Source organism: Pyrus communis, chromosome 2 (assembly GCF_963583255.1).
Source record: "Pyrus communis chromosome 2, drPyrComm1.1, whole genome shotgun sequence".
Classification (NCBI taxonomy): domain Eukaryota; kingdom Viridiplantae; phylum Streptophyta; class Magnoliopsida; order Rosales; family Rosaceae; genus Pyrus; species Pyrus communis.
In genome coordinates, this window is record NC_084804.1 from 8,845,394 (window position 1) to 8,869,180 (window position 23,787).

The 23,787-nt window shown below is 37.5% G+C and overlaps 4 protein-coding genes, 1 non-coding gene and 1 pseudogene across 5 annotated transcripts; 2 read left to right on the plus strand and 4 right to left on the minus strand.

Moving 5' to 3' along the window:
* Positions 1 to 2,345, plus strand: LOC137727097 (L-ascorbate oxidase-like). Its single transcript, XM_068466030.1, has 5 exons — positions 1 to 285; positions 385 to 477; positions 783 to 995; positions 1,082 to 1,270; positions 1,371 to 2,345. The coding sequence occupies exons 1-5, from the start codon at positions 1 to 3 to the stop codon at positions 2,331 to 2,333; spliced, it is 1,743 nt and encodes a 580-aa protein (XP_068322131.1). The 3' UTR covers positions 2,334 to 2,345.
* A 477-nt stretch (positions 2,346 to 2,822) lies between these two features.
* Positions 2,823 to 2,895, minus strand: TRNAR-CCG (transfer RNA arginine (anticodon CCG)). Its single transcript has one exon. It is a non-coding gene; the product is annotated as a tRNA-Arg (tRNA).
* Positions 2,896 to 3,417: 522 nt separating this feature from the next.
* On the minus strand, positions 3,418 to 5,885 carry LOC137724686 (patellin-4-like; annotated as a pseudogene).
* Positions 5,886 to 7,414: 1,529 nt separating this feature from the next.
* LOC137724687 (transcription factor bHLH53-like) lies at positions 7,415 to 8,888 on the plus strand. The gene is made up of 2 exons (XM_068463418.1): positions 7,415 to 8,143; positions 8,697 to 8,888. Exons 1-2 carry the CDS (start codon positions 7,415 to 7,417, stop codon positions 8,886 to 8,888), a joined length of 921 nt encoding a protein of 306 aa, XP_068319519.1.
* A 209-nt stretch (positions 8,889 to 9,097) lies between these two features.
* On the minus strand, positions 9,098 to 14,342 carry LOC137725379 (thiosulfate/3-mercaptopyruvate sulfurtransferase 1, mitochondrial-like). The gene is made up of 12 exons (XM_068464040.1): positions 14,063 to 14,342; positions 12,919 to 13,107; positions 12,581 to 12,640; positions 12,353 to 12,415; positions 11,716 to 11,840; positions 11,429 to 11,591; positions 10,805 to 10,864; positions 10,592 to 10,650; positions 10,144 to 10,225; positions 9,955 to 10,018; positions 9,684 to 9,751; positions 9,098 to 9,478 (listed from the first exon to the last, which is right to left on the minus strand). The coding sequence occupies exons 1-12, from the start codon at positions 14,165 to 14,167 to the stop codon at positions 9,371 to 9,373; spliced, it is 1,146 nt and encodes a 381-aa protein (XP_068320141.1). The 5' UTR covers positions 14,168 to 14,342; the 3' UTR covers positions 9,098 to 9,370.
* Positions 14,343 to 19,125: 4,783 nt separating this feature from the next.
* On the minus strand, positions 19,126 to 22,365 carry LOC137726955 (pentatricopeptide repeat-containing protein At3g20730-like). Its single transcript, XM_068465902.1, has 4 exons — positions 21,592 to 22,365; positions 20,043 to 21,310; positions 19,579 to 19,851; positions 19,126 to 19,454 (listed from the first exon to the last, which is right to left on the minus strand). Exons 1-2 carry the CDS (start codon positions 22,265 to 22,267, stop codon positions 20,217 to 20,219), a joined length of 1,770 nt encoding a protein of 589 aa, XP_068322003.1. The 5' UTR covers positions 22,268 to 22,365; the 3' UTR covers positions 19,126 to 19,454; positions 19,579 to 19,851; positions 20,043 to 20,216.
* Positions 22,366 to 23,787: the final 1,422 nt, after the last annotated feature.

Sequence of the window (23,787 nt, forward strand, 5' to 3'; positions counted from 1 at the left end):
ATGGTTGGGATTTTAGAATGCAGAACTTTGGTGAAGCTGTTGGTTTTATGTCATTTGATTTTTTTGGTAACTGTCTCGAAGGTCGAAGCTCGAATCCGGCATTACAGATGGGAGTTGAAGTATGAGTACAAATCTCCAGATTGCTTTAAGAAGCTGGTCATAACCATCAATGGGGGAACCCCAGGACCAAAAATATTGGCTCAGCAAGGTGACACAGTAGTAGTTGAGCTTAAGAACAGTTTGTTAACAGAGAATGTAGCGATCCACTGGCATGGAATTCGACAGGTACGTCGTTTTATACCGTGATGTTCATTTTCAAGTCGGCGTTTGAATATAAACTTTTTAAATGTTGAGTTTTGTTTTCTTTTTATGTTAATATTGTAGATTGGAACACCTTGGAGTGATGGAACAGAAGGTGTGACTCAATGTCCTATTTTGCCTGGAGATACCTTCATATACAAATTTGTTGTGGATAGGGTAAGATTTGGAGCTTGAACCAATAATTTGCATGGAATTTTCCTCGATAATATATATACCTGACATGTTATGTTGTCATACTGTCAATTAGGACTAGTGATCATTCTATGGTGCCAAACTGAGAATTTGACATGACATGCTAAATATATATTGTGAAAAGACAACATTACTTTTTTTTTGCGTATCTACAAATTTTTCAATGAAAATGAATCAAAGGATCAGCCTCGGCGAATGATTTTATATATGCTTATGATTATAAACAATGTTTTAATCCATCTTACAAGTTTTAATGGCTTAAATTGCAGGCTGGATCATATCTATACCATGCACATTATGGAATTCAAAGAGAAGCCGGGTTATATGGATCGATTATTGTATCGGTTCCTAACGGAGTTTCTGAGCCCTTTGCCTATGATTATGACAGAAGCATTATCCTTAATGACTGGTACCACAAAAGCACTTATGAACAAGCTACTGGCTTGTCCTCCATACCTTTTGTTTGGGTTGGGGAGCCTCAGGTAAATGCCTATTTTCATTGATCAAAACTACATAAGTGCATACTAAATTTACACTGTTGGTAATGTACATTCCATTAACTTTGCAGTCACTTCTGATCAATGGAAGAGGGAGATTCAACTGCTCTCTACTAGAGACTCCTAGCCTAGAAGTCGCGGTCTGTAATGCGACAAATCCCGACTGTTCTCCCTATATTCTGACAGTAATCCCCGGAAAAACATACCGATTAAGGATTGGTAGCTTGACCTCTCTATCAGCTCTAAGTTTTCAAATTGAGGTAAATATAACTCAATACTCACCAAGTCTCTAATAGTTCCAATTATGTTAAAAAATTTCAAGGCTTGTATTTATTAGTGACAAAATTAAATGCTATGCAGGGTCACAATATGACTGTTGTTGAAGCCGATGGGCATTATGTGGAGCCATTTGAGACCCAAAACCTATACATTTACTCCGGCGAGACCTATTCTGTCCTGGTAAAGGCAAACCAAAACCCATCAAGAAACTACTGGATGACTACAAACGTTGTTAGTCGGAAACCTGCAACCCCAACCGCCCTAGCAATCCTCAATTACTATTCAAACTACCCCAAGAAATCTCCTCCAACTCTTCCGACCGCAGGACCCCTATGGAACGAAACTGCACAAAGATTGGCACAAAGTCTTTCACTCAAAGCCCACAAAAATTTCACTCACACTCCTCCTCTCACTTCAGACAAAGTGATTGTGCTTCTCAACACACAAAACAAGATAGATGGAGTCTACAGATGGTCCTTAAACAACGTATCTTTCTCTCTTCCCCACACACCTTACTTGGTAGCCCTAAAAGAAAATGTAAACCTAAATCGCGTTTTCGACCAAAACCCTCCTCCGGAAAACTACGACTTCGAGAACTACGACATTTATAGCGTTGCTAAGAATGTAAATGCTACTTCAAGCAATGGGATATACCGGTTGTGGTTCAACAGCACGGTGGATGTTATATTGCAGAATGCAAACACTATGACAGTGAACAACAGCGAGACGCATCCGTGGCATCTCCATGGACATGATTTTTGGGTGCTGGGATACGGGACAGGCAAGTTTGACATCAAGAAGGATGTGGGGAAGTACAATCTTGTGAATCCGATTATGAAGAACACAGTGCCGGTACATCCTTACGGTTGGACTGCATTGAGATTTAGAGCTGATAATCCAGGTGTTTGGGCATTTCATTGCCATATAGAGTCACATTTCTATATGGGAATGGGGGTGGTGTTTGAAGAAGGGGTGGAGAAGGTGGGAAAGCTGCCCTCTTCTGTTATGGGCTGTGGAGAAACCAAAGGTTTCCATACACCATAGAAATTAGTGATTCTTTTCTAAGGATACGAGCAAATCATTTTTCCATGTATTAATCATATTCAATTTTAAAGAAATTCAATTAAACCTTGGAAAATCGTGGTTGAGAGCATCACTAACCCTCCGCTGGAAGTCTTGTGTTCTAATCGTTCTCTTCCCTGCTATTGCTTGTATATAAAAAAAAATTTGTTAGTAACATTTAATTCATTTATTAGATAATCGTAATTTGCCACCTGTTGTTGTTGTTTTTTTTTTTTTTTTTTTTTAAGAAAAAAAATTCATTTATGGGCGAAGGATAAATGTTCAAAAAATTCATAGACTCATGGTGAGACTGAAAAATCATGAATTCACTGTAATTAAAAATTTGTAATTGTAGCATTGCTAATGAGAATAGAGTGAAGAAAACTGATTTTCCAATTCTGCCACCATTTAAGTTCAACATGAAGAATAAGAAATTACACTCAGCAAAATAAAAATGATTAAAACGAAGAACGATCGCGATGGGACTCGAACCCACAATCTCCCGCTCCGGAGGCGAGCGCCTTATCCATTAGGCCACGCGATCGTGGATGAGAACTTTGTCAAACTATTAGATGACGTACTTTTAAACTTGGTATTGACGAGGTCATGTAACTCTCATAATTTTGAGATTCCAAAATTAGAATTGAATTCATTTCCAAAACTTTTTGTATTATATTTAGAAACATATTCGATCCGTTCCGACCGAAAATCAGGCCTAGTTCCATCCAATCTGTTTAGGGTTTAATAGAATTTTCAGAAGAAGCATTGAACGTGTCAATGATTGATCTACAAACAAAACTCGAAGATTCATAAACATGGCAACGCCGCTACTAACACAAAATTGTGGCCAGCGACTAGGTTATATATGAATATCATCCTCCAAAAATTCATAGAAAAAAATGTCATCCAATTCCGAGTGGAAACACATTCACAAATTACACGGCCAAAACCATGCTGTGTTAAATGACATTGTCATTAATAAAAGAAAACTTGTGCTAGCTATGTAACTTATTGTATGGGACTTCCCAGGCCTGCTGCCTATCTTGAACAATTTCATAAACACTTTTCAGACTGAGTACAATTTCTCAAGAACCATTCTTGACCTTGTATCGATAACAAACGCGTTTCTTCTTCATCAATGATCCGTTCTCAATTGTTAAAACAACGTTTCCAGGTTCGCTGTTCGTGAAAGAATTTCGGAGAGAACCCTCTTGCGCACCAACCCTCCTGCCCTTTTGAATGATAATGCCATATGATCCCTCATCAGTTGGAAAGAATTCTTCCTTGTAGTGTACTTCCCAACCCAACACGGTAACTTCCCACATTAAAGTTGTTCCTGCCTGTTTCGCATCAACATATTATTATGGTTTCGGGTTTGATATATAGTAGCCATAAGATTGAATAAATTTTTTTTGAGTGCACATACCTCTGGTACAGGGATTTGAATAGTTTCTGATGATGATTGATAAACAGTAATCTCTGCGGAAGCATCTTCAGTTGAGAAATCAGACTCATCTTCCCGCTTCAGCCCGCCATAATGGACCGGTAGTTCCTCTGCAGCTATATACCTGTAATGAAGAATCATAAGTTTTAGTTCACTACTTTCTAATAGGTCAATCAACAAGGAGTGATGTATGAAGCTAAGGATGTTACTTGAGCAAGATTTCCGTGACCCTGGACGGGCGTGCGAAGACAACTTTGCTGTTGGTTCTTGGAGTTAAGAAAGGCAATAGGACAGCGCTAGTAGCGCTTAAGGCATAGTACCAGAATGGAACATTGATGAAGATCTACACCAAAATGTAAAATGTACCATTACTTGCATTGCAAGGCATGATATAAAGAAAATTGTATGGATGAAAATTTGAAGGCTCATGAAAAGAAGGATCTTACATTTCTTGCAACAAATTCAGGATAGTTGTCCTGAAGTATCCCGACAACCTGCTTTGTAGCATGTCGAAGCTCTTTCTTAGAAGGACCAGGCATGTCCTTAAGATCATTGACTAGGAGGATTGAGGACACTCCACCAGGCTTAAAGTCGAGATTCTGAATTGCTTTCTCCATCAGTTGAACCCTCCGCCTTATAAACATATAGCGATTCTCTTCAGTCCCTAGTATTTTGTCATACACCCCTTCATCCCCGAGCAGCTTAAAATTGCTATAACAAACCGGATGTCCTTCACGACCCACACCATTCATACACCCTATGGAACCAAGATCATCGCCAAATTCTTCATCCAAGATCGAATCCACCTTGTTGTCCTTCCTCCACTGGAGCGTATTCCTCAACATCTCGAAAGCATCATAGACATCGAACTCCCTGGCCCTCAAGAACTTCAATAGTATCACATCAGTGCCACTATCTCCTTTACTAGGCAATAAGGGTACTCCCCAAATTGTGATATCCTTTTCGATGACGTCAAGCTTTCTATCCTGATCAATAGCCTCATTGTTGTTCTCTTTCAAGCCTTCTTCTGCCTTTTCCGCATTTTCCTCGTCTTCTTGCTTGGAAGGTTTATCACCGTCTTGTTTCTCTTCTTTTACCACTAACTTTTCTTCTACCTCCTTAGAGCCTTCCTTCTCCTCCACAGTTTTTTCCACGACTATTTCATCTCCTATACCCTCATTTATTTTTCCACCTTCCTTCTCCGATATCTTTCCCTTTTCTTCAATTTCTTTTACTTTCGTCAAACTGTCTTTCTCTTTCTCAGCTTCTTTCATAAAATTTTCCTCTCCTTTCACCTCATTGATTTTCTTCTCCTCCCCACCTGCCTTCTCAGATATCTTTCCCTTTTCTTCAACCTCTTCTACTTTCTCGGAACTTTCTTTCTCTTTCTCAGCTTCCTTCACAGGCTCACTCTCTATTTCTTTCTCTTTCTCTCCACCTTCCTTCTCCAATACCTTTTCCTTCTCATGCTCTACCATTTTCTTCTTATTTCCCTTAAACAACTTGTTCTCAAGTATTGCGTTTTCGAGCTTCGATCTCAGCTCCATCAAAGCCCTTTTCTCCTGCTCTTTTAAGTCCCAGAATGATGAGCTTTTCTCAACTTTTTCAACCTGATCATTGTTCTTCTTCTCTTCCAATACCACATCCTCAATTTCTCCTTCTTTAGCCTTCTCCTCCACCACAATCTCCCTCGTTTCACCTTCACTCGTCTTCTTCTCCTCCACCACCTCCTTTTCAATTACACCCTCATTCTTTTTAGATTCACCTGCCTCACCTACATTTTTCACATCCTCTTGGGGATTTTCTAGCTTTTCTTCTATCGCCATTGTTGAACTTTTCTCATCTCCCTTTTCAACTGCATTGTTCTTCTTCTGTATTTCATCCTCATTCTTCTTCTTCTTTTCCTCGGCCACCGCCTTTTCAGTGACATCCTCATTCTTTTTAGATTCACCACTTTCCCCAAGATTTTTCAAATCCTTTGCTTCATTACCCTTGTCTTGGGTATCCTTGGATAACTCTTTTTCTTGTTCTTCAGGATGAGTGACTTTATTATCCTTTCCAGGCTCTTCGATCTTCTCTCCCGTTGCCATGATTGAACTTTACCAGATAGAACTTAGAGTTTTACTTTAAAAAAATTTAAACTAAAATAAAATATAAAGGAGAATTAATGTATTGACGTGAGAAGGTTGAAGATTGAGAGAAGATGAACCAAGGCCTTACAGTCTGACCCTGTTTTTCTCCACAGTTTTCTCTTTTTCTTCTATATTTGGTGTTAAACGAACGGTTCTAAACGAGAGTGTGAGATTTCTTGGATCTAAAGTAATGTTTCTATATTAACCTTTGACAAACATGCCAAATTGTCTAGTGAGAGAGCAATATTCGGTCACTATACCTACCACAAATATCAGATTCCAAATTTTACGGTTGAACTGGTATATATGGGGTGGCAATCACGGTTTTGTGTGGGCATATGCCATTTCAGATTAGTATAGATTAATAGTCAATATTTTCATATTACTAAAATTAGCAATGGCCAATCTTAACTCGACATATATATCATTAAGAATAATTGTACCAAATATATTGATCGTCTCTTTAATAGAGATAAGCTTCAGCTATGTATGAGAGACTCACCTGTAATAGAGAAGTGATCAATAATGTGGTTCTAATAGCAACACTAACTAATCATGTAAGCGAAATTAAAAACTAGAATGAATAATGATATTTTCTTCATCTAATATATTTTAGTTCATAAATTTGTCGGCATATTGGATCATAAGTTCAAATATTGTACAACGTATGTAAAGTAGTGCACCTAAATAACGCTAGCGGGACCATATTTAATTAGACTATGTAATTAACTAAGCAAACCCAATAAAAAAAACCTTAGCATACTGATGTCGTAATTAAACCCTTTCCCCTTAGGTCAATGTTAATCCTTTTAATTTTCAGGTACTTGAAATTAACAAGATAAACTATAGTCTTTCGTCCTAATGCTATATATGAAAGAGTTAACGTTGGTGTTTGGACAAGGTAAAAGTTAGGGCATTGCAGCCATCACGTATAGCGGTTTTCAGTTACAGTTAAGATAAGCTAAAAACCCTAGACTTTCCCGCGCAGGTTGGTATTTGGTAACTGTTCCAACCCTCAACCTCCACTTTTTTCTCAACACACACTCTCTCTCTCTCGCAAGTAATTAAGGATTAAGTCGGTTTTTATAAGTTGTAGCAGTTAATTGGTGGTAATTCTATCTCAGGTCTTGTTTAGGTCTGCTTCTGTCTACTCTTGTACAACAACCAACATTTTCACCTTACACAGTATCTTCTCAGGTACAATTCTCTCTCTCTCTCTCTCTCTCTCTCTCTCTCTCTCTCTCTCTCTCTCTCAGTTTTACCTTCTTGCAGTTATACATAGTTGTAAGCTACGAATCGCTATGTATATACTTCCTTTTCGTACTCGCCTTGTGCAGGTTACAGCTTCTGTATGAAATATTAATTATCTTTTTATGCATGCATGGTTAAAATCTCAACTACGTATACTTAATTTCTCTATGCTGTATTCATTTTCTAATTTATTTTACTTCCTCTCTCTTTTTTCAGGTTTTAAGCACATATATTTCATGGCCTTGAGTCCATTACCTCCTCAAGTTTTCGACTCAGAGATGACGATCACTAATTGTTTCCAACAAAACTTGGAAGCAGAGCTCTTAACAGCAGACTTCCTTCAATATTATTATTATTCCGAGTATAATATTAATTCCAACTTTTCCAACAGCTTTGTTGATGAATATCATTCATGGTATGACCCCTACGATCTTCTAAACCTTGAAAATCATGATCATGATACTACAACTGATGATCATCTTCTTCTCCCACATAATAGTTTCTCTCTCACTGCCCCTGATTTCAATCCCCACCCCAACCCGAAACGCCAAAAATGTTTCCAAGATTGCTTCTTCCCGGATTTTACTCTCTCTAATGGGTTTGTTCCAAATTTGTGTCCGCTACCCTCGTTGGTGCCTGTCCCCAAGTTTTTTGCTACTCCACTTCCCAAATTCGATCAACTTCCGGAGGGTTTAACTAATAGCACAGGAGCAAACATTGATCCTGGACACGAGAGTATAACTAATGCTGCTAATAAGAAAAAAGTGGGTGAAAAATGTGTGTCGGCGCAGAGTATAGCGGCTAGAGAGAGGAGGAGGAAGATCACAGAGAAGACTCAAGAGCTAGGGAAGCTTGTTCCTGGAGGAAGTAAGATGAACACAGCTGAGATGCTCACTGCTGCTTACAACTATGTCAAGTACTTGCAGGCCCAAGTTGGGATTCTTCAACTCATGGGGTCATTGAAGGTATTTTCCTGAGTTTTTCCCTCTAAACTTTACTTCCACCATCCAAAAGTCTAGTTACCGTCTTTCCTTTGTTTATTGATATTATTCACTTGGCGATTTGACCGTCACACTTAAAATAATTTCAATTTGGGATCTTATTCTATATACATGTAACATCAAATCCATTTATCCAGCTCTTTTTTTAGCCCTTGTTTTTTTTCTTTTTATCATTTTATCTGTGTAAATCCAATTATCTTAATGATTATGATGATTAAAATAATGAATAATTGTTAACAATTAATCCTGCTTGAATAACCCATTTTTCCAATCTTGTCTTTGCTTATTTCAGAAGCCTGAATTCGAGTGTAGATGATACTAGATTGCTTAACTGGAAAATAATTTTCACACTCCGTTTTTGTCCTCCACGCCCATGCTCGTTCTTGTTCCTCGATTCAATCTTGTAGCTAGACACAAGAGGAGTCAAAGTGGATCGAGAGAGCGTGCGAAAATACTTTTCCTACTGCTTAAAGAAAACTTATAAAACTGTTTATAACATAGGATCTTATGCGTGCAGGAATTGAAAGAAGCTCCTCCCATTGAAGAGCTGCAAGTAGTTGCATCTCCTGTTCTTCAAGAGAAGCTATATTTGGAGAATAACTGCCTGGTCCCAAAGAAGTTTGTGGCGATACTAGCAAAACACTTTGATGCTCAATCAAAGCCTTCATTCTCCAACAATCTCAACCAACTGCTCACATCTACTACTTGACAAGAATTTTATGCATGTAAATATGATGTTTCTCTCTTCGAATCGAGATCGTATTCTAGTTTCTGTTCGGTGTTCGTATGTATCTTTTCATCTCTTGAAAATATATATGCAGCAGTCAGTTCCATTTTCTGTAATGGCGTCAGAAACGGAAGATGAAAAATTGCCAAAAATTGCCGAAAATCATCTTCAACAAGGAAAAGTTCAAGAAATATGGAAACAAAACTTATTTACTTTGTCAAGCCAAGGAAGAGTACATGGTTTTCGACTTGAAATATTTACCACCAAGGATGATTCTCATCAGTGTTCAAACAAGGGAGGGGACTAAAGGTTGAGATTTTAACAAGAAAAACACAGGTTGCAATTCAATAGCATGACTTATACCGGATGTCTTAATTGAGATGCAACCTCTTTCGTTGTAATCTGAGTATTGGCAAACCCCAGGCTGTTCATGGTTCCAACAAGCATCCGGCAATACCGCTCCATTACACACTTTCTGTAGAACTGTCAACGGGTGTGTCGGACTGCGCTCCCCATTCAGTCCACGATCCATCATAGACTGGTACATCAGGCTTACCAAGTCGATGAAGACCCTGAAAGAGAGCACATGAATACGAGAAGTATGAATAAATGCGGCATGGTTCCTTGCTAAAATATTTATTAAAAGAACGTAACTGGAAAAATAAAACCATTGTTTACGTTCATGATCAACTATTGCAAAAAAAAAAATCATCTCTGCAGCTCTAATACTTCCAAGAAATTTAGTGGGTGCTGGGTATCCAGAAAGAGAGAGATTACCAATGCAAGAATGCAAGCTGTCACACCAGTACCACATGAAGTAACGATAGGGCTTTCCAAGGAGATACCTGCAGCATTAGGTTAGGGTCATTAATTAATAATAACAGACAGATACCTTGTGACCAATTAAAATATTTGTCTGCAGTTGAATTTTTATGTTTAAAAAAGGAGACAACGCTCAGAAACTGTAGAGCAGCAGAGGGTACATACAACAGTATTCAAGATCTAAGACTACAGCAAAAAAGTAATAATAAAACATAAAAGTTATTACCTTCTTCATCAAATCGGGCTTTCAGCTTATCTGCTGGTAAGAGTGTCGCTGAAGAATCCAACAACTGCAAGGAAAGAACCCATTTGTTACTCAACAGCTTATGCAGCATACCGTTCTTTACACACCCAACTAGACTTTGTTGCGGTTTCAAAAGGAATAAGAGGTAACACAAGATTTTGATCTTTTTACCTGTGGAAAAGGAATGCACTTGCTTCCAGGTACATGACCACTTTTTATGCCTTTTCGAGGCTCTAATGCAGTTCCATCGAACCTGCAACACCAAATTTCCGTCAAATCCAAGATTGTTAATGCAAGAACAATAATCAGAAAATAGGCCTTCAAAGACCATGTAATCTAATTTTATTTTATTTTTTAAAAAAAACACATCACAAATAGGAAAAGAACTCTAATAAAATGTCTCCATATAATCTGCATAAATTCCTTTGTGAGAGGCAGAGAAAATTTTGAGTGCTCAACATACTGTTATCTTATCTCAATCAAGATTACTAACCAAACCAATTATTTCACAATGCATGAATGAACATGCTCCAGCTGGTGATTTACACAATTACCGGGAAAATAAAACAGACCAAGAATTACTCAAGCTTCATATCAGTTGATTTAGCATAAAGAATACCTAGCCTTTGATCGGGCATCTATATGTTGGTGACTTCCTTCCTCAACATTTTTTCTAACCTGAAAAATACAGTAGGAAGTATAAAACGAGAGTATAAAAAAAAAGTAGCAGAGTTGGTTAATTTGTCAATTGAAAACCCATACTTGCCACAAATTTCAGGGCTGAATTCAAGATATGCACCTTTACTAGTCAATTATGATAGAGAAACCAAACCTGATCAAGAGTCCAGACAAGATGTGGCTGAAACTTAGTCTCAAATGTGGTGGGCCCAACCTGCAGAACAAAAATTCTTCCCCAAAACCATCACAAGCAGCCTTGAAAACTATCACATGTTATCATAAAAACTTAGGAAAAGCGTCACGTCAGACAAGGTCAATTTAGTCGACATGGGAGGACTGAACGAACCCTACACCCTCCTTTTCCCAAAGAATGGAAAACTAAAGTTCTTAACTCGAGGATAACATTCAACAGCTCAACCCCCCATCAAACTTCCAAATTTCTTTTCATATGTCACTAGAGGAGAGAATCGCAATTTTCTAGATCTCAAGAAAATCTACAATGTACTAGGTATAGAGAAAATAGACAGCAAACAGACACTACAAGAATTGAGGAAGTGAAAAAAAAAAAGAGAGAACCTATGATTTAAGACATTTGTCCTGGCTTAAGAGTCCACAATAAAACTATGAAAAACATAAATAAAAAGAACATATAAATTTCACAAAACATACTGTAACAACTATAACCATATGCTAATGGCTTTCGGAGTCAGAGAATTCCAAAATCCCAGTCAGTGTTAAAACATAACTGTTTTCAGAGACAAGTATATAATGAACTTACTGCTTGTCCCTTGTATATTTTCTCTATTGCCTCACTGGCAGCACTAGCTTTCAAAATTGCATCACCAGAGGCACTAGATTCAACATCATATCCAGATGCACGCCACCTTGGCAGGCCTCCATCTAAAACCCAAACTCTGTCATGGCCAAATACTCGGAACATCCTTTCATTTTATAAGGAAATGAAACATTAGATTGTAACACAATGAAAAAGCGCAAAACACAATTTTTTATTACATTTCAGATGAGTTAAAACTTTAAATCTTCCGAATCAGTCCCATAACTTACCACCACACACGAGCTGCACTAAAGATCCCTTTTCCATCATACACAACAAGATCATCTTTGTTCTCAATGCCAAGAGCAGAAACAGCAGCAGCAAAGGCTTCCTCTGATGGTAACATATGCGGTAACTGTTACAAGTCATAATTCTAGTCTTCAATAAGAGAGAACAGGAAAGAGCAAGATAGTTAGAAAAGTGGTGTGTATGCCTGGCCATTATGGCCCACACACTCATAAGAACAACATCAAGAACTATTCATCAGAATTTGTTGACATGAAGAATCATTCATCATATTTATTTTTTTGGTCAACAGTCATTCATCAGATTAATATTAACAGCTTAATCATATAATCTGAATTCTTCTCCAAAATGGCTAAATAAGAACGTATTTCTAAGTTAACTCAAACTAGTGGAATGAAATAAATTGCTAAGAATATAGTTGGCACGCTAAGAAAATAGACTCGGGCGTTTTGTGGCCATACTAGTTTCATCCTTACATGAAAAAGGGCCAGAATGAAGCTCAAGAAACAAAGAAAATAAGGCTGCTGATTTCAACATCCAACACTAGTATTCATTGCTAGCGATACTAGTGCGATCTGATACCATATTTTGACAAGAAACATAGAATAGAAAACATCTTACTTTTGTATTGCGATCTGATATTCCATCCACGTCAAAGAAAAGTGCACCAGGAATGTGAGCAACCTGTCATGAAGAAGAGGTTTAATTGACCAAAATGAGCCGTAGTGGAAAATGAAGCAAATGAAATAACATGAAGATCTTAGAACAAGATTGGAATTGAATCAATTGATACAGATATTATTAAGAATTATCAAATGACAGCATCAGTCCAGAAAGCTTGGTGAGTACCTGATACTCTTGAATTGGATTCCTTTGCTCATCAGGCATATACCAAGACGCATCTAGCACCTGAAGTAGATAACTAAAAAAAGTTTACCAACATGCACAGGGAAAAAGGAAGCATATAGGAAAGCAGAACAGAAGTGCCGTCTCCAATTAGAAAATCATGATGATGACAACATACATTATGAACCGATTGAAAAAAATTACATATAATAAAAGGTGAACGAGCACTGAGCATCAAGCATTCGTTAGTAATATATTCAACTTATTCCAGACTTACACTCCAGTGGAAGAAAAGGGAGGATGAATAAATAGTTCAGTATAAACAAGCCAAAACACGGTACCTTCAGATCAGGCTCTTTGAGGTTAGCATGGAGCCAATCAACAGAAACAACAGGCTCTTTTGTAGACACAGATTGTGTTGTAAAATCAGCTCTTGCGCCAGCTACTGATGAAGCCATAACACGAGGAACCCAGGCAGATGTTCTATATTTTGTATAGGTAGGGTCAGCTCGAAAGTGTTCTGTTCCCTTCTGCATTGACAGAAAAATCACTATGTTAAATCTTGACATAAGAAAAAAATATTAGATTTAGTAAACAGCTCAAACTGAAGAGCTTATTTCAAATTAATAAACAAACTTAATGATTAAGTTAACTACTACCCAAATGTTATGAAGTGCAAATCAAAATGGAATCACTGAGAAACGAACAATTGTGGATGATTCGGACAAGGCCTCTTAAAATAAAACATGAGTTTTTGGGTAAAGAGGATTGTGCAATAATCTTTGCACACTATGAAGAGTACATGTTTCTCAACAATTCCACTGTAATCACTCAATCCAGAAAAACATCTTTAAAGGAAGCTCTTCCGCCTAAGAAACTACAGGATTTTCAATGGTTTGATCGACTTTGTTATGTAAATTAGACGGAGTAATCTACATCAATCGATATCCAAGTAGTGTATATAATATTTAATTAAACACACAGCCAATAAATCACTTCGAGAACTACAATACCGAACACTTTATATCATAACGACAATCAAAGGGGGAATCTAGAAAACATACAAGCAGACTCCAACAAATTCCCTTCTTTCCAGTTCATGGCTACCAGAGTCAAACGGAGCTGCTAGGGTCATTGAATACATTCAGGAACTAAGACCGTTTACATAACAATCACACTAAACACCTTCACAATAGTAAACTACAACATTACCACAAATCACTTAACTGATCAAACAAAGAAAAACCCTTGTCAGGAAAGCACTCCCAAACATTCCAGACCAAATTTCCTAACTCAATTCACTAAAAAAACTAAAACCCATGAACAAAATACAAAAATTGAGATATATAGAGCAAGAAAAATGACCGGCTAAAACCAAAAGATAGAAAATTAACAAAAAGGGAATGAGCATATCATCAAAAAGAACAAAACCCACAAATCAAAATCGAAGATTAAACACGAAAAGAAAGGAAGGTTGCTACTTACATTGAAGAGGGAGGTGAAAAATTGGGGCTTTTGGCAGAGAGAGTGAGGCGAAGAGTGGAAAAGGCGATGACCCAGGAGAGTCCTTGCGAAAAGAGATGAAGCCATTCACTCAAAAGACCATAGAAATTAAAAGGGTTTGGCTTTTAGGAGGAGGACGAGGAGGAGGTGTCAGTGAAAGAGAAGACAAAGGGTCTCCCTCTATCTATCTACAGCAGCAGCTCAATGGGACGGTGACAGGATTTTACTTTATAGATTCATTTCCTCGGAATTTTGTAGGGAGGCAGCCTCTTGTTTGGATGCTATTTCCACTCCTTTTTATTTGTACGGTCACAATTAAATTACATTAATATATTATATATTTATTGTTTGGTCATGATTACATAAAATAAGAGGAAATAGGGAAGACATCCAAACAGCAGGACATACAATTTGTCTCTATTTTGTAGGCGCTTGTTCGGACGATTAAAACTTATGAGCCAGCAAATTTCATTTCATTTGGAAAATTGCATTTATGCCCTTGAATTTTTCCTCTTTTCTGTGTTTGCCATCTTTACTAAAAGTTTTTATAATTGACCCCCTAAACTCAAAGTCGTTTGGCAAGAATGCGGATCCTTTTTGGATCATCTTTTGTAAGGATTATGAGGATCCTCTAATTACATTCGTTTATCGTACATTGTGCAACCAATTTTCATCAAGTACTGTTTATATTCAATTTTAAATAAAAAAATTTATAATAATTTATGACCGTACAATATATGATGTACGGATATGATTGGAGGATTCCTAAAAACCTCACAAAGAGAATCCGAAAAGAATCCTCGTTCGTTTGGCAACGTGGCACCTCCGTGCATTTTTCATCCACAATTCCATCAAGGAAAATGTTCTATGGATTGGCCACCCATTTTCAAGGTATAATTTTCTTTGCACGCCCGACTTTAAAATCAAGATAACCAAAGTACCCATGAACTTTTATTTTTTTATTTTTTGGAAGCACCCATGAACTTTTTTTGTTTCTTTATTTTATCTTAAAACAAAGAAAACAACCAAGGTTCTCCAGTTAAAACAACCTTTCTAAAATTGTTATAACCACGAAGTAGAAGTAATTTTTTGGAAATGAACGGTGGTTGAATTTCTAATAAAGAGAAAACACTACAAATTTGCAAATACTGCAACACGCACGCTTATTCAGACTCTAATTGAGCAGGATGTGTTTATATAAAAGATAATATTAGGGTGACCAAATTTACAAACCAAATTATGTGTCACTAATAAGAAATAAGCACATTAATCGACATTTAATTAATAATCCAATCATCATCAACCATATCATTTGGTTTACACAATTTGATTTAAAAATTTGATCTCTCTAGCATTACCCTTTTATAAAAGATCACGGGAGACAATTACATATTTCTTGGCCAAAATTTGATTAGATGGAGTGTCATTTTTGCAAAATCTTTCACAAGGGTTGGATAGATCATATTGGCTATCTATGTCGCTGAAAATGCCAGGACTTACAAGTTGTTTCATGATAATGGTTTCACACTGCCTACACCATCAACTTTTATGTTTTGGAAATAGCTCTGCAGTATCACTGACAACAAATCATGTGTTTTACGCTTGAATAAAACACATTAAGATTGATTATCATTACATCCGAAAACTTGTATCAAGTAAATATGAATTTGTCAAATTTCATACGTTCATACAATACATTTTTTAAGGGGACGATTTCTATTAATTACTCGAATAAAACACTTAGAACATTTAGAGCTCATTTAGATGTGCGCGTTCAGTCATTTTAAAAGCACATCTAAACGACCTTAGTTTGGACTGAAGCTGGTAAGGGTCACTACTCCGCAAAGCTGGGCGCCGCATGAACATCTTAGATATGTCAGTATCACTACAACCCCAGTTCCTCGGAACTTCTGCAGAGTTCTTGGGTTGGTCCCCAATGCCTTCTCCTACACTTCCTTCCTGTGCTTAACAAACAGTCGAATAGGCGGTTGGTGCAAAAAGTGAACCACTTGTTGGGTAAGAACTTTCGGAAAAATGACGAAATAATTCGGAGCTTAAGTTGCTTAACTAAAGAACCAAAACTAGATTGCATGTCAATAGAGGCACAATATTGGAATTCAATTCATTGATACTGCACTCTATGAACTCCGGACAAAAACTAACAAATTGTATTCGCAGAAGGATCTGTTGGGGGACTTTTAGGTTGAGTTAGACTTGGATTTTAAAAAGTCTTCTTGTCTCTCTTGGTTCAGTTTCGTACCAAGTCTTGGAATAGCTCGAAAGAATTAGCACATCTTAGGAAATATCCCAGTTGGATCAATGACTTGAAGATAACATGATTTAGGCAATTAATGGCTTGATCAAGAGAAGCGTGATGTGAAAGCTAGAAATTTATCAGTTTAGCATGTTGAGAGAGCATGGTTGCACGGTGTTCTTTGTTGGATAGTCTAAGTTTCCTAGGGTGGAAGCAAGGCTTATGATGACTGAAATACTTAGAGGGAGGTGAGAATGCTAAGGTTGCAGAATGATGTTTCTGGGTTTCTTTGGTTCGCTATGTGAAGTTGGAGGATTGGGCCTCTTTCTCTAAGGTTCTTGGCCTATATTTGTAGTTGAATGGTTCATTCCCAAAAGAATATCTGGTTAGGGCTTGTTTTTCCCTTTCCTTTCTCCTTAGTTCTCCTGGTACCCCTTCTTTTGGTGAAGGAAGGCTACACTGTAGAACCTGCATCGTGTCTTTTTCTTGAGGTGCGGGTTCCGGGGTCAGCTTTCTACATGCGTTACTTTGGGTAGCTAGCCTCATGGATTTCGTGCGTTGGACTTATGCATTAGCTAGGAAGGGAAAGTCTACTTCTCGCTTCATTAAATGCATGTCTGTCTACGCTTTCGCGTGACTCTAAGGGTTAGGGCTTGGTTCTTCCCTAACTAAGTTGGTTAGCTAACTAGGGAGATGAGGAACTAGCCTGGTTCTCTCTCAAACTTAACTATGTGGAATACAAAGGTTTTGTGCTTGGAATTTTTCGCTCCCAAGCAACTCAAAGACTTCCATATTCTTGACTTTATGTAGGCCCAGTGAACTTCTGTAACCATCCATACTACAATTCACTTGACAAGCCTTATGCATGTGACTTGGGCTTATCTTAGCATGAATAGTGATTGGCGTGATAAAACTTAGCATGATGAATATTCATGAGTTCTCACGAGGATGGCATGATTTACACAAATCTGTGGCTTGATTAATGTAGCATGGCATGATTACAAATATACCTCTTTCTCGATTCCGCACCTTCTGCATTTATTTGGGCTTGACTCGAGGCTTGTATGACAATTGGGCTTCGAGACTTGATTGGGCTTGCACGTGACATTTTTTAGCCTCAACATTAGCTCACTTGATTATTTGGGTTGTGAAGGACCTTGTGTGGGCTAAATAATCAAACCCATACCCAAGGGATTTTCAAACATGGCCTTCCTAATGGGGCTTTTCCCTTTCCTGCGTGATTGCTGGTGACATTGTGATGATGCACTTCCTTATGATTTTCTTCTTGCTTTTCACGTGCATCAAGTGATTGCCTCATAGCCCGCCTTGATTGCTTGTTGGTGCATGTTCGAGTAAGATTAGTTTTGATACATCGTTTGGCTTGGAAACCATAACTATTAATTTCTTAATTTTTATGTGAAGATCATCCATGCACAAAATCATTCTAATTGAAAATCGTTTAGTCATCTGTACGTATAAAATAAATCAACCGTGTGAGTATCAAATAACATATCTATGAACAACCGTCTATTTATTTGACACACTTGGGTTGCTAAAGGATTTCAATTCAAATGATTTTTTAGCATAGATGATCTTCAAATTAAGGATAAGGATTTGGACGATTTCAATTATAAAATTTATACAATGAAGATACGTTATTAACAAAGAATGGGATAATGTGCATTCCCCCAAAGAGATGCAAGTATTGTCCTTTATTTCTTATTTTATCCTACTAATTAGTTTGAGAAAGCAATTTTTCCCCTCCACTGGCAGAGCACACAGGGGCGAGTGTATACGATTGGCCCTAGACTCACTATTGTTACACACGATATTGGTCACGACTCGCGATTGTCATTTGAGCAAGATGCTTAATAAAATACCTCGTGACAGTCACGTTAGGTCTCCAAATCAATTGGCAAAAGTGGCGTGTGAGTTTTATCTTACCGCCTAATGAAAAACTCAATACCGTTCCCGCCTCCTTGGCTGGCGAAACAATTTTCTTGATCAAGAGATTGAGAGCATTTATCTTCACATTCAATTGAGATTAGTTGAAAATAAATCTTTCGTAACGTCGTACTGATAATTTGATATTGTCCATGTGAATCAGATACCCCGAAACTCTGCCTCAAACTATATGTAGTGAACGTGACTTTTCGGCAATTCGTAGGAAGAAATATGACAGAACAACAGAACCTTACTGAAATCTACACGATCGAAGTCTCTTTCCCTTCCTATCTTCTCCCACAGATAAGAAATTGAAAGATCGAAAAAGCAACGATTCTATAAGACTAGTCAGAGTCATATCAGTTATATGGAACGAAGAAAGCTGCATTTTCTCCTTGCAGCTTCACCTGCCACCCTTTGGTGAGTAGCATGGATAGCAAAGCCGCCTAGTGCTTTTCGCTTAGAAATCCCCTCTTCGAGCCTCTCCTGCGTCTGTTTGAGCAAGTAGTGCTTCCTAACCACATTGGGGGGTTGAACCACCCTTCTCAATCTTCCAACCAGGAACCGCCCTTCTTTATTATCGAGTTCATTACTGTTGTGTTTTCTCTTCAGTACCGCAGAAAAGGTCAGTACCAGCCCCAAGAATGTAAACTGCAACCAATGACCCTAAACAATCAGAAGAAAGCAGCAGACACTCATAGAACAACGCAGCAGACACACATCTTTTAATTTAGAACGACAGTCAAGTCATGTGTTATAATAGACTCGTGTCCGGGTTGTATTTCTTTTGGAACTGTAATAGAAGGATGCTAAGAACAGTCACTCACATTTACGCGAAAGACTCTCAATCGTTGATGCCTTGTAGACTACAAATGAATCCAAGACTAAGCTAGATACCAAATCCAGATCCTCTTATTTTTTATATGGCCATACTTGTCTTTCATTCTTCATACAATAAAGATTCACTTGCCAATATGGTAGCAAATTAAAGAAAAAGAATCATATATTTGCATGAGGAAGTATTTTCATTTTTCAACTTCTACTCTTTTCTCAAGTTTAGACAGTTGAGACACTATGAGATACCATCTGTGATTCCGAGACATTCTTTTAGCAGTTGGAATATTTTTACAGCAGCAAACTTGTCTCTTCTAGTCTATTAATCCAGGTAACTCTTCCCTGCAACAAAAAGTCTTACTCGTAAGTTCTTCAGTTCTATGTATGCGTCAAATTTTGAAGATTCAATATTCAGAAGACAACATAAACACACGAATGTGAAGTTCAGAAGGGTGGGATTGCTTACCAGAAAGGTATGAATCACACGATGCCACAGGTTATAATGAGATTATAGCAAGCAATTCCTCCTACTGCTTTGTGGCGCAACATAAGATGAATTTTCTGAGCATAGCATTCTGAAAAGGCTTAGTTCCTCTTAAGAGAATGGATTTATAAAAGTACATTAACCTGGGGAAGCCATCCTATTGGGCTATCTCCACTCTGACCATATCGACCGGAACCTTGATTTCGCTTATTATTGTTTCGTGGATTAAACTTTACCCCAATGACTCCTCTATGCCTGTCAAATATTTTCCAAAAGCAAAGTGACACTTCAAGAATTAATGTATATATTAACATGTCAAATCTCATTCTTCATTGATGTAGGTGAGGTGAGGCTCTAGTATATTAATATTTTAAATTGTTTTGAACACAAAACCAAGAAGAAAGGCACAAATATAAAAGTACACAATTTTTAGGAAGGTAAAATACCTGAGTGTTCAGAAGCAATATGTGAAAAAGGTCTGTGTCCCGAAAGTAGAACGAGATGAATTAGAAACTTTCAATTACTCTTGGAGCATAAACAAAAACATCCGCATGAGCAATATGGTAATGGTATTTGCTCCTCTCCAAGGATGAACAACGAATTTAGCTAGTTCTACTGTCTTAAGTTGGCTGCAAAAGCACAGTTTTATTTGTTGTGGAAACTAAAACGCTCTGTGCTGGTTCTTTTTTCAAACTTCTCTTCTCTATCAAATTTCGCGTTTCCAAAGCATTGTCCCATGCACCAGATGCAGCATACATGCTTCCTAGGACAACAAAGTTAACTGAATTCTTTGGATCCATATCACGAAGATGCATTGCCGCCACTTCTCCAAGTGAGCTATTACCATGGATGCTACACCCGCCAAGAATGGCTCCCCAGAGTGTAGAATTAGGCTTTATGTTCATGTCACACATCAACTTGTAAGCTTCGTCTAACAAACCTGCACGTGCATAAAGGTCTACCAAGCAAGAAAAATGCTCAACTCGAGGCAAGATGTTGTACTTTTCAAGCATAGTACTGAAGCATTCCCATCCTTCAACTGTCAGTCCAGCATGGCTACAAGCAAAGAGAAGAGACAGGAATGTGATATCATTAGGTTCCAATCCCTCATATTCCATCATTTTATATAAAGCAATCGCCTTATGTCCCAAGCCATTCCTTCCATATCCAGAAATCAGCGATGTCCATGAAATAACATTCTTTTCCTTCATCTCATCAAAAGCATGGTTAGCATCTTCAATTTCTCCGCATTTTGCATACACGTCAACAAGAGCATTTCCCATGGCCACATCATGACAAGGTTGGTGTTTAAAAGTAAGGACATGGATTTGTCTTCCCAAGATCAATGAAGAAATATTTGCGCATATATTAAGCATGGAGCATAATATCATACCATCCAGTGCCATGCGCATAAGAGTCACTTCTTTAAAGAGAGCTAGCACATCTCTGCTGTAGTTACCTTCTCGTGCATATCCAGTTATCAGTGCCGTGCACGATATAATGTCTTTTTTTATCATGCTCTTGTATATCTGATGAGCTCTCTCTACCCTTCCACATTTTGCATATGCATTGATTAGTGATCCACTTATAGCCTCGTGTGATCCAAAACCCAGTTGCATGATGAATCCATGTATTTGACTCACCTTCATGCGACCACTGTCTCCGGTTAAGGCTCTCAACACACTTACCAAGCTGAAGCAATCAGGGATCATGCCTGAGTTAAATGATCACATACGAAAATTAGACATAAATATTAAGAGGAAAAGTAAAGGTATTGATACATATATGGTATAAAAATCTTAAGATATGATGACAGAAGATACAAAAGACTTTAGTTTAACATTGCTTCTCAATCAGAAACCTCCAGCCGGAAACCAATTTTACCTTTGTGGCAAGTAAACATTACTCAAAAATATGAAACAAACAAAAAGAAAGGAACACAACTAATAAGAATAGAAAAAAACTGTAACTTCAATCACAAAAATAAACATTCACCTTCCTTCATCATCGAATGAAACATACGCAACGAGTCATCGGCAAAACCCTGAACAGCATAGCCGCCAATCATAGCATTCCACGAAACCAAGTCCCTCACCTTCATTTCCTCAAACAAATAACGTGCATCCTCTATCTTCCCACACTTAGAATAAAAATCAACCAACGCACTCTGCACAAACAAGTTCTCAGCAAACCTCCCTTTCACAATACACCCTTGTATCTGCTGCCCTACTTCCAAACACCTCAAACTCGTACACGCCCTCAATGCGCTCCCATACCCAAACTGATTAGCTCTAAAACCCGCCTGACGCATACTCAGAAACAGCATCAAACCATCCTCATAACGCCCACCTTTAACATACCCAGAAATCATAGCAGTCCACGACACGACATTTCTCTCACGCATTCTATCAAACACATTGCGGGCACTAACCATGCGACCAATGTTGCAGTAAAAGATTATCAGCTTAGTATATAAATTCAAATTTGAACCAAACCCACTTGTAATTACATGGCTGTGAACCAAAAGACCGGCCCTTTCTGCTCGTTCGTCGATGCACAGCTGTAAGATATTCATATACAGTGAATAATAAGAGTTTAATTGGGTTGGGTTGGAGAGAAGGAGTCTCAGAGCTTGTTGAAGTTGGCCCCTTTTGCACAATGCTTGCATCATGTGTGACACTGTGAGCTTGTGGAGTACTATGGAGTGGGCTGCGTCATTATTTGAAAGTTCGTTTTGTACGGAATTATGATCAGAATTTTTGGCGCTACTTTTAACGGATTTATGAACAGATATTTTTGCCGCTTCTCTTAATGGGGTTATTAACTGATTTTTTTATTTTTTCTTCCCGGTCAGAAAGTACCAGCCCTTATTTTGTAGTGTAATTCAGATAAATGGACTTTTAATTCCAAATTTCAAAGAAAATTAGCATATCTTTCAGGATGGTTGACCGATGTCTTAGACTAGTATTGTTAGTTTGAATATTTTGATTAAAAGACAAATTTTTAAATTTATGTCTTAATTAAGAAATTTAATATCCATAGTAAAATGGTGTAGAAATTCGACTGTAATCAATTAGAATTTTAAACCTGTCCATAAAAATACATGTGTATTTACTTAAGATTTGATTTTGAATTATTTAAAAATTAGGATTTTGATGAATTTGGAAGGTTTTTTTATAGTGTATTTTAGATTTTAGGAAATTAGACATCATCTCTAAGATTTGAACCAATTCACCCAAATGTGTTGGTGAGTCCTACCAAAGCTATAGAACTCCATTAAAACTCCAAGGATTTACAACTCGTATAAAATCCTTCGAAATATCAATTTAATATACCCTTTAAATATTTAGGCAAAATCTCACATCAGTTATTATTGGATAATATGGAGAATGCACATATCTCATCTTTTATGAATATTGTACATTCACCGAATAAATTCCATAACAGAACCTTCAATTTATTAATTAATCTTCATTTGAAGATCATTTCTCAAATAAGTATTTGAATCGGGTATCATTTAGTCATCCAAGCATATCAAATAAATGAAAAGTTCTTCATGAATATGTTACTTGGTACTTACACTGTCAATTATTTTATACATTTAGATGACTAAACAATCGCTGATTCAAATTATTTTTTTAGATATAATATTCAAATAATGATTGAGAAATTTAACGATTCTAGTCGATTATGAAATTTACAATAAATATATATTATTTATAAATGGTGGGATTTGTCGATTTCCCCACAGGGGAATACGAGTATTATCCATTGATTATTACTCATTAACATATTAATATGGCTAAAGCTAGTTGTTTTGTTGCTCACTCCTCACTGCAAGACAAGGGCAGTTAACAACGTAGATACAAACAAGCAGACAATAAAGATTGACACACTTCCATCGCCGCTGCTTTATTTCCTTTTCTCAAGTTAGGCGATGAAAATCCTGCATCTTGAGCTACGCTTAGTCCGTAAATATCATGGCACGTACTAGGCCTGCATGTGATATTGTTTCTCTTGGCATCTATGGACGGGTAGTTGACTTGGTCCCGTCCCAGCCGGCCGGCTCTTGGTTTTCATCGGTAATATTGGAGTAAACTGCGTACAAGGTGACTTTGCGCGCAGAATATTAATGCCAAAAAGTCATCCATATTAATTCCCTTCAACCCCTTTCTTCATCTGTTTCCCTTA

Coding starts and splice junctions, on each gene's coding strand:
- LOC137727097 (XM_068466030.1), top strand. CDS start 1: ATGGTTGGGATTTTAGAATGCAGAACTTTGGTGAAGCTGTTGGTTTTA. Junction 286..384: donor ACTGGCATGGAATTCGACAG/GTACGTCGTTTT, acceptor TTAATATTGTAG/ATTGGAACACCTTGGAGTGA. Junction 478..782: donor ACAAATTTGTTGTGGATAGG/GTAAGATTTGGA, acceptor CTTAAATTGCAG/GCTGGATCATATCTATACCA.
- LOC137724687 (XM_068463418.1), top strand. CDS start 7,415: ATGGCCTTGAGTCCATTACCTCCTCAAGTTTTCGACTCAGAGATGACG. Junction 8,144..8,696: donor AACTCATGGGGTCATTGAAG/GTATTTTCCTGA, acceptor TTATGCGTGCAG/GAATTGAAAGAAGCTCCTCC.
- LOC137725379 (XM_068464040.1), bottom strand. CDS start 14,167: ATGGCTTCATCTCTTTTCGCAAGGACTCTCCTGGGTCATCGCCTTTTC. Junction 12,641..12,918: donor TCAAAGAGCCTGATCTGAAG/GTACCGTGTTTT, acceptor TATCTACTTCAG/GTGCTAGATGCGTCTTGGTA. Junction 9,752..9,954: donor AGCCCGATTTGATGAAGAAG/GTAATAACTTTT, acceptor CTAATGCTGCAG/GTATCTCCTTGGAAAGCCCT.
- LOC137726955 (XM_068465902.1), bottom strand. CDS start 22,267: ATGATGCAAGCATTGTGCAAAAGGGGCCAACTTCAACAAGCTCTGAGA. Junction 21,311..21,591: donor TCATTCGATGATGAAGGAAG/GTGAATGTTTAT, acceptor CATTTAACTCAG/GCATGATCCCTGATTGCTTC.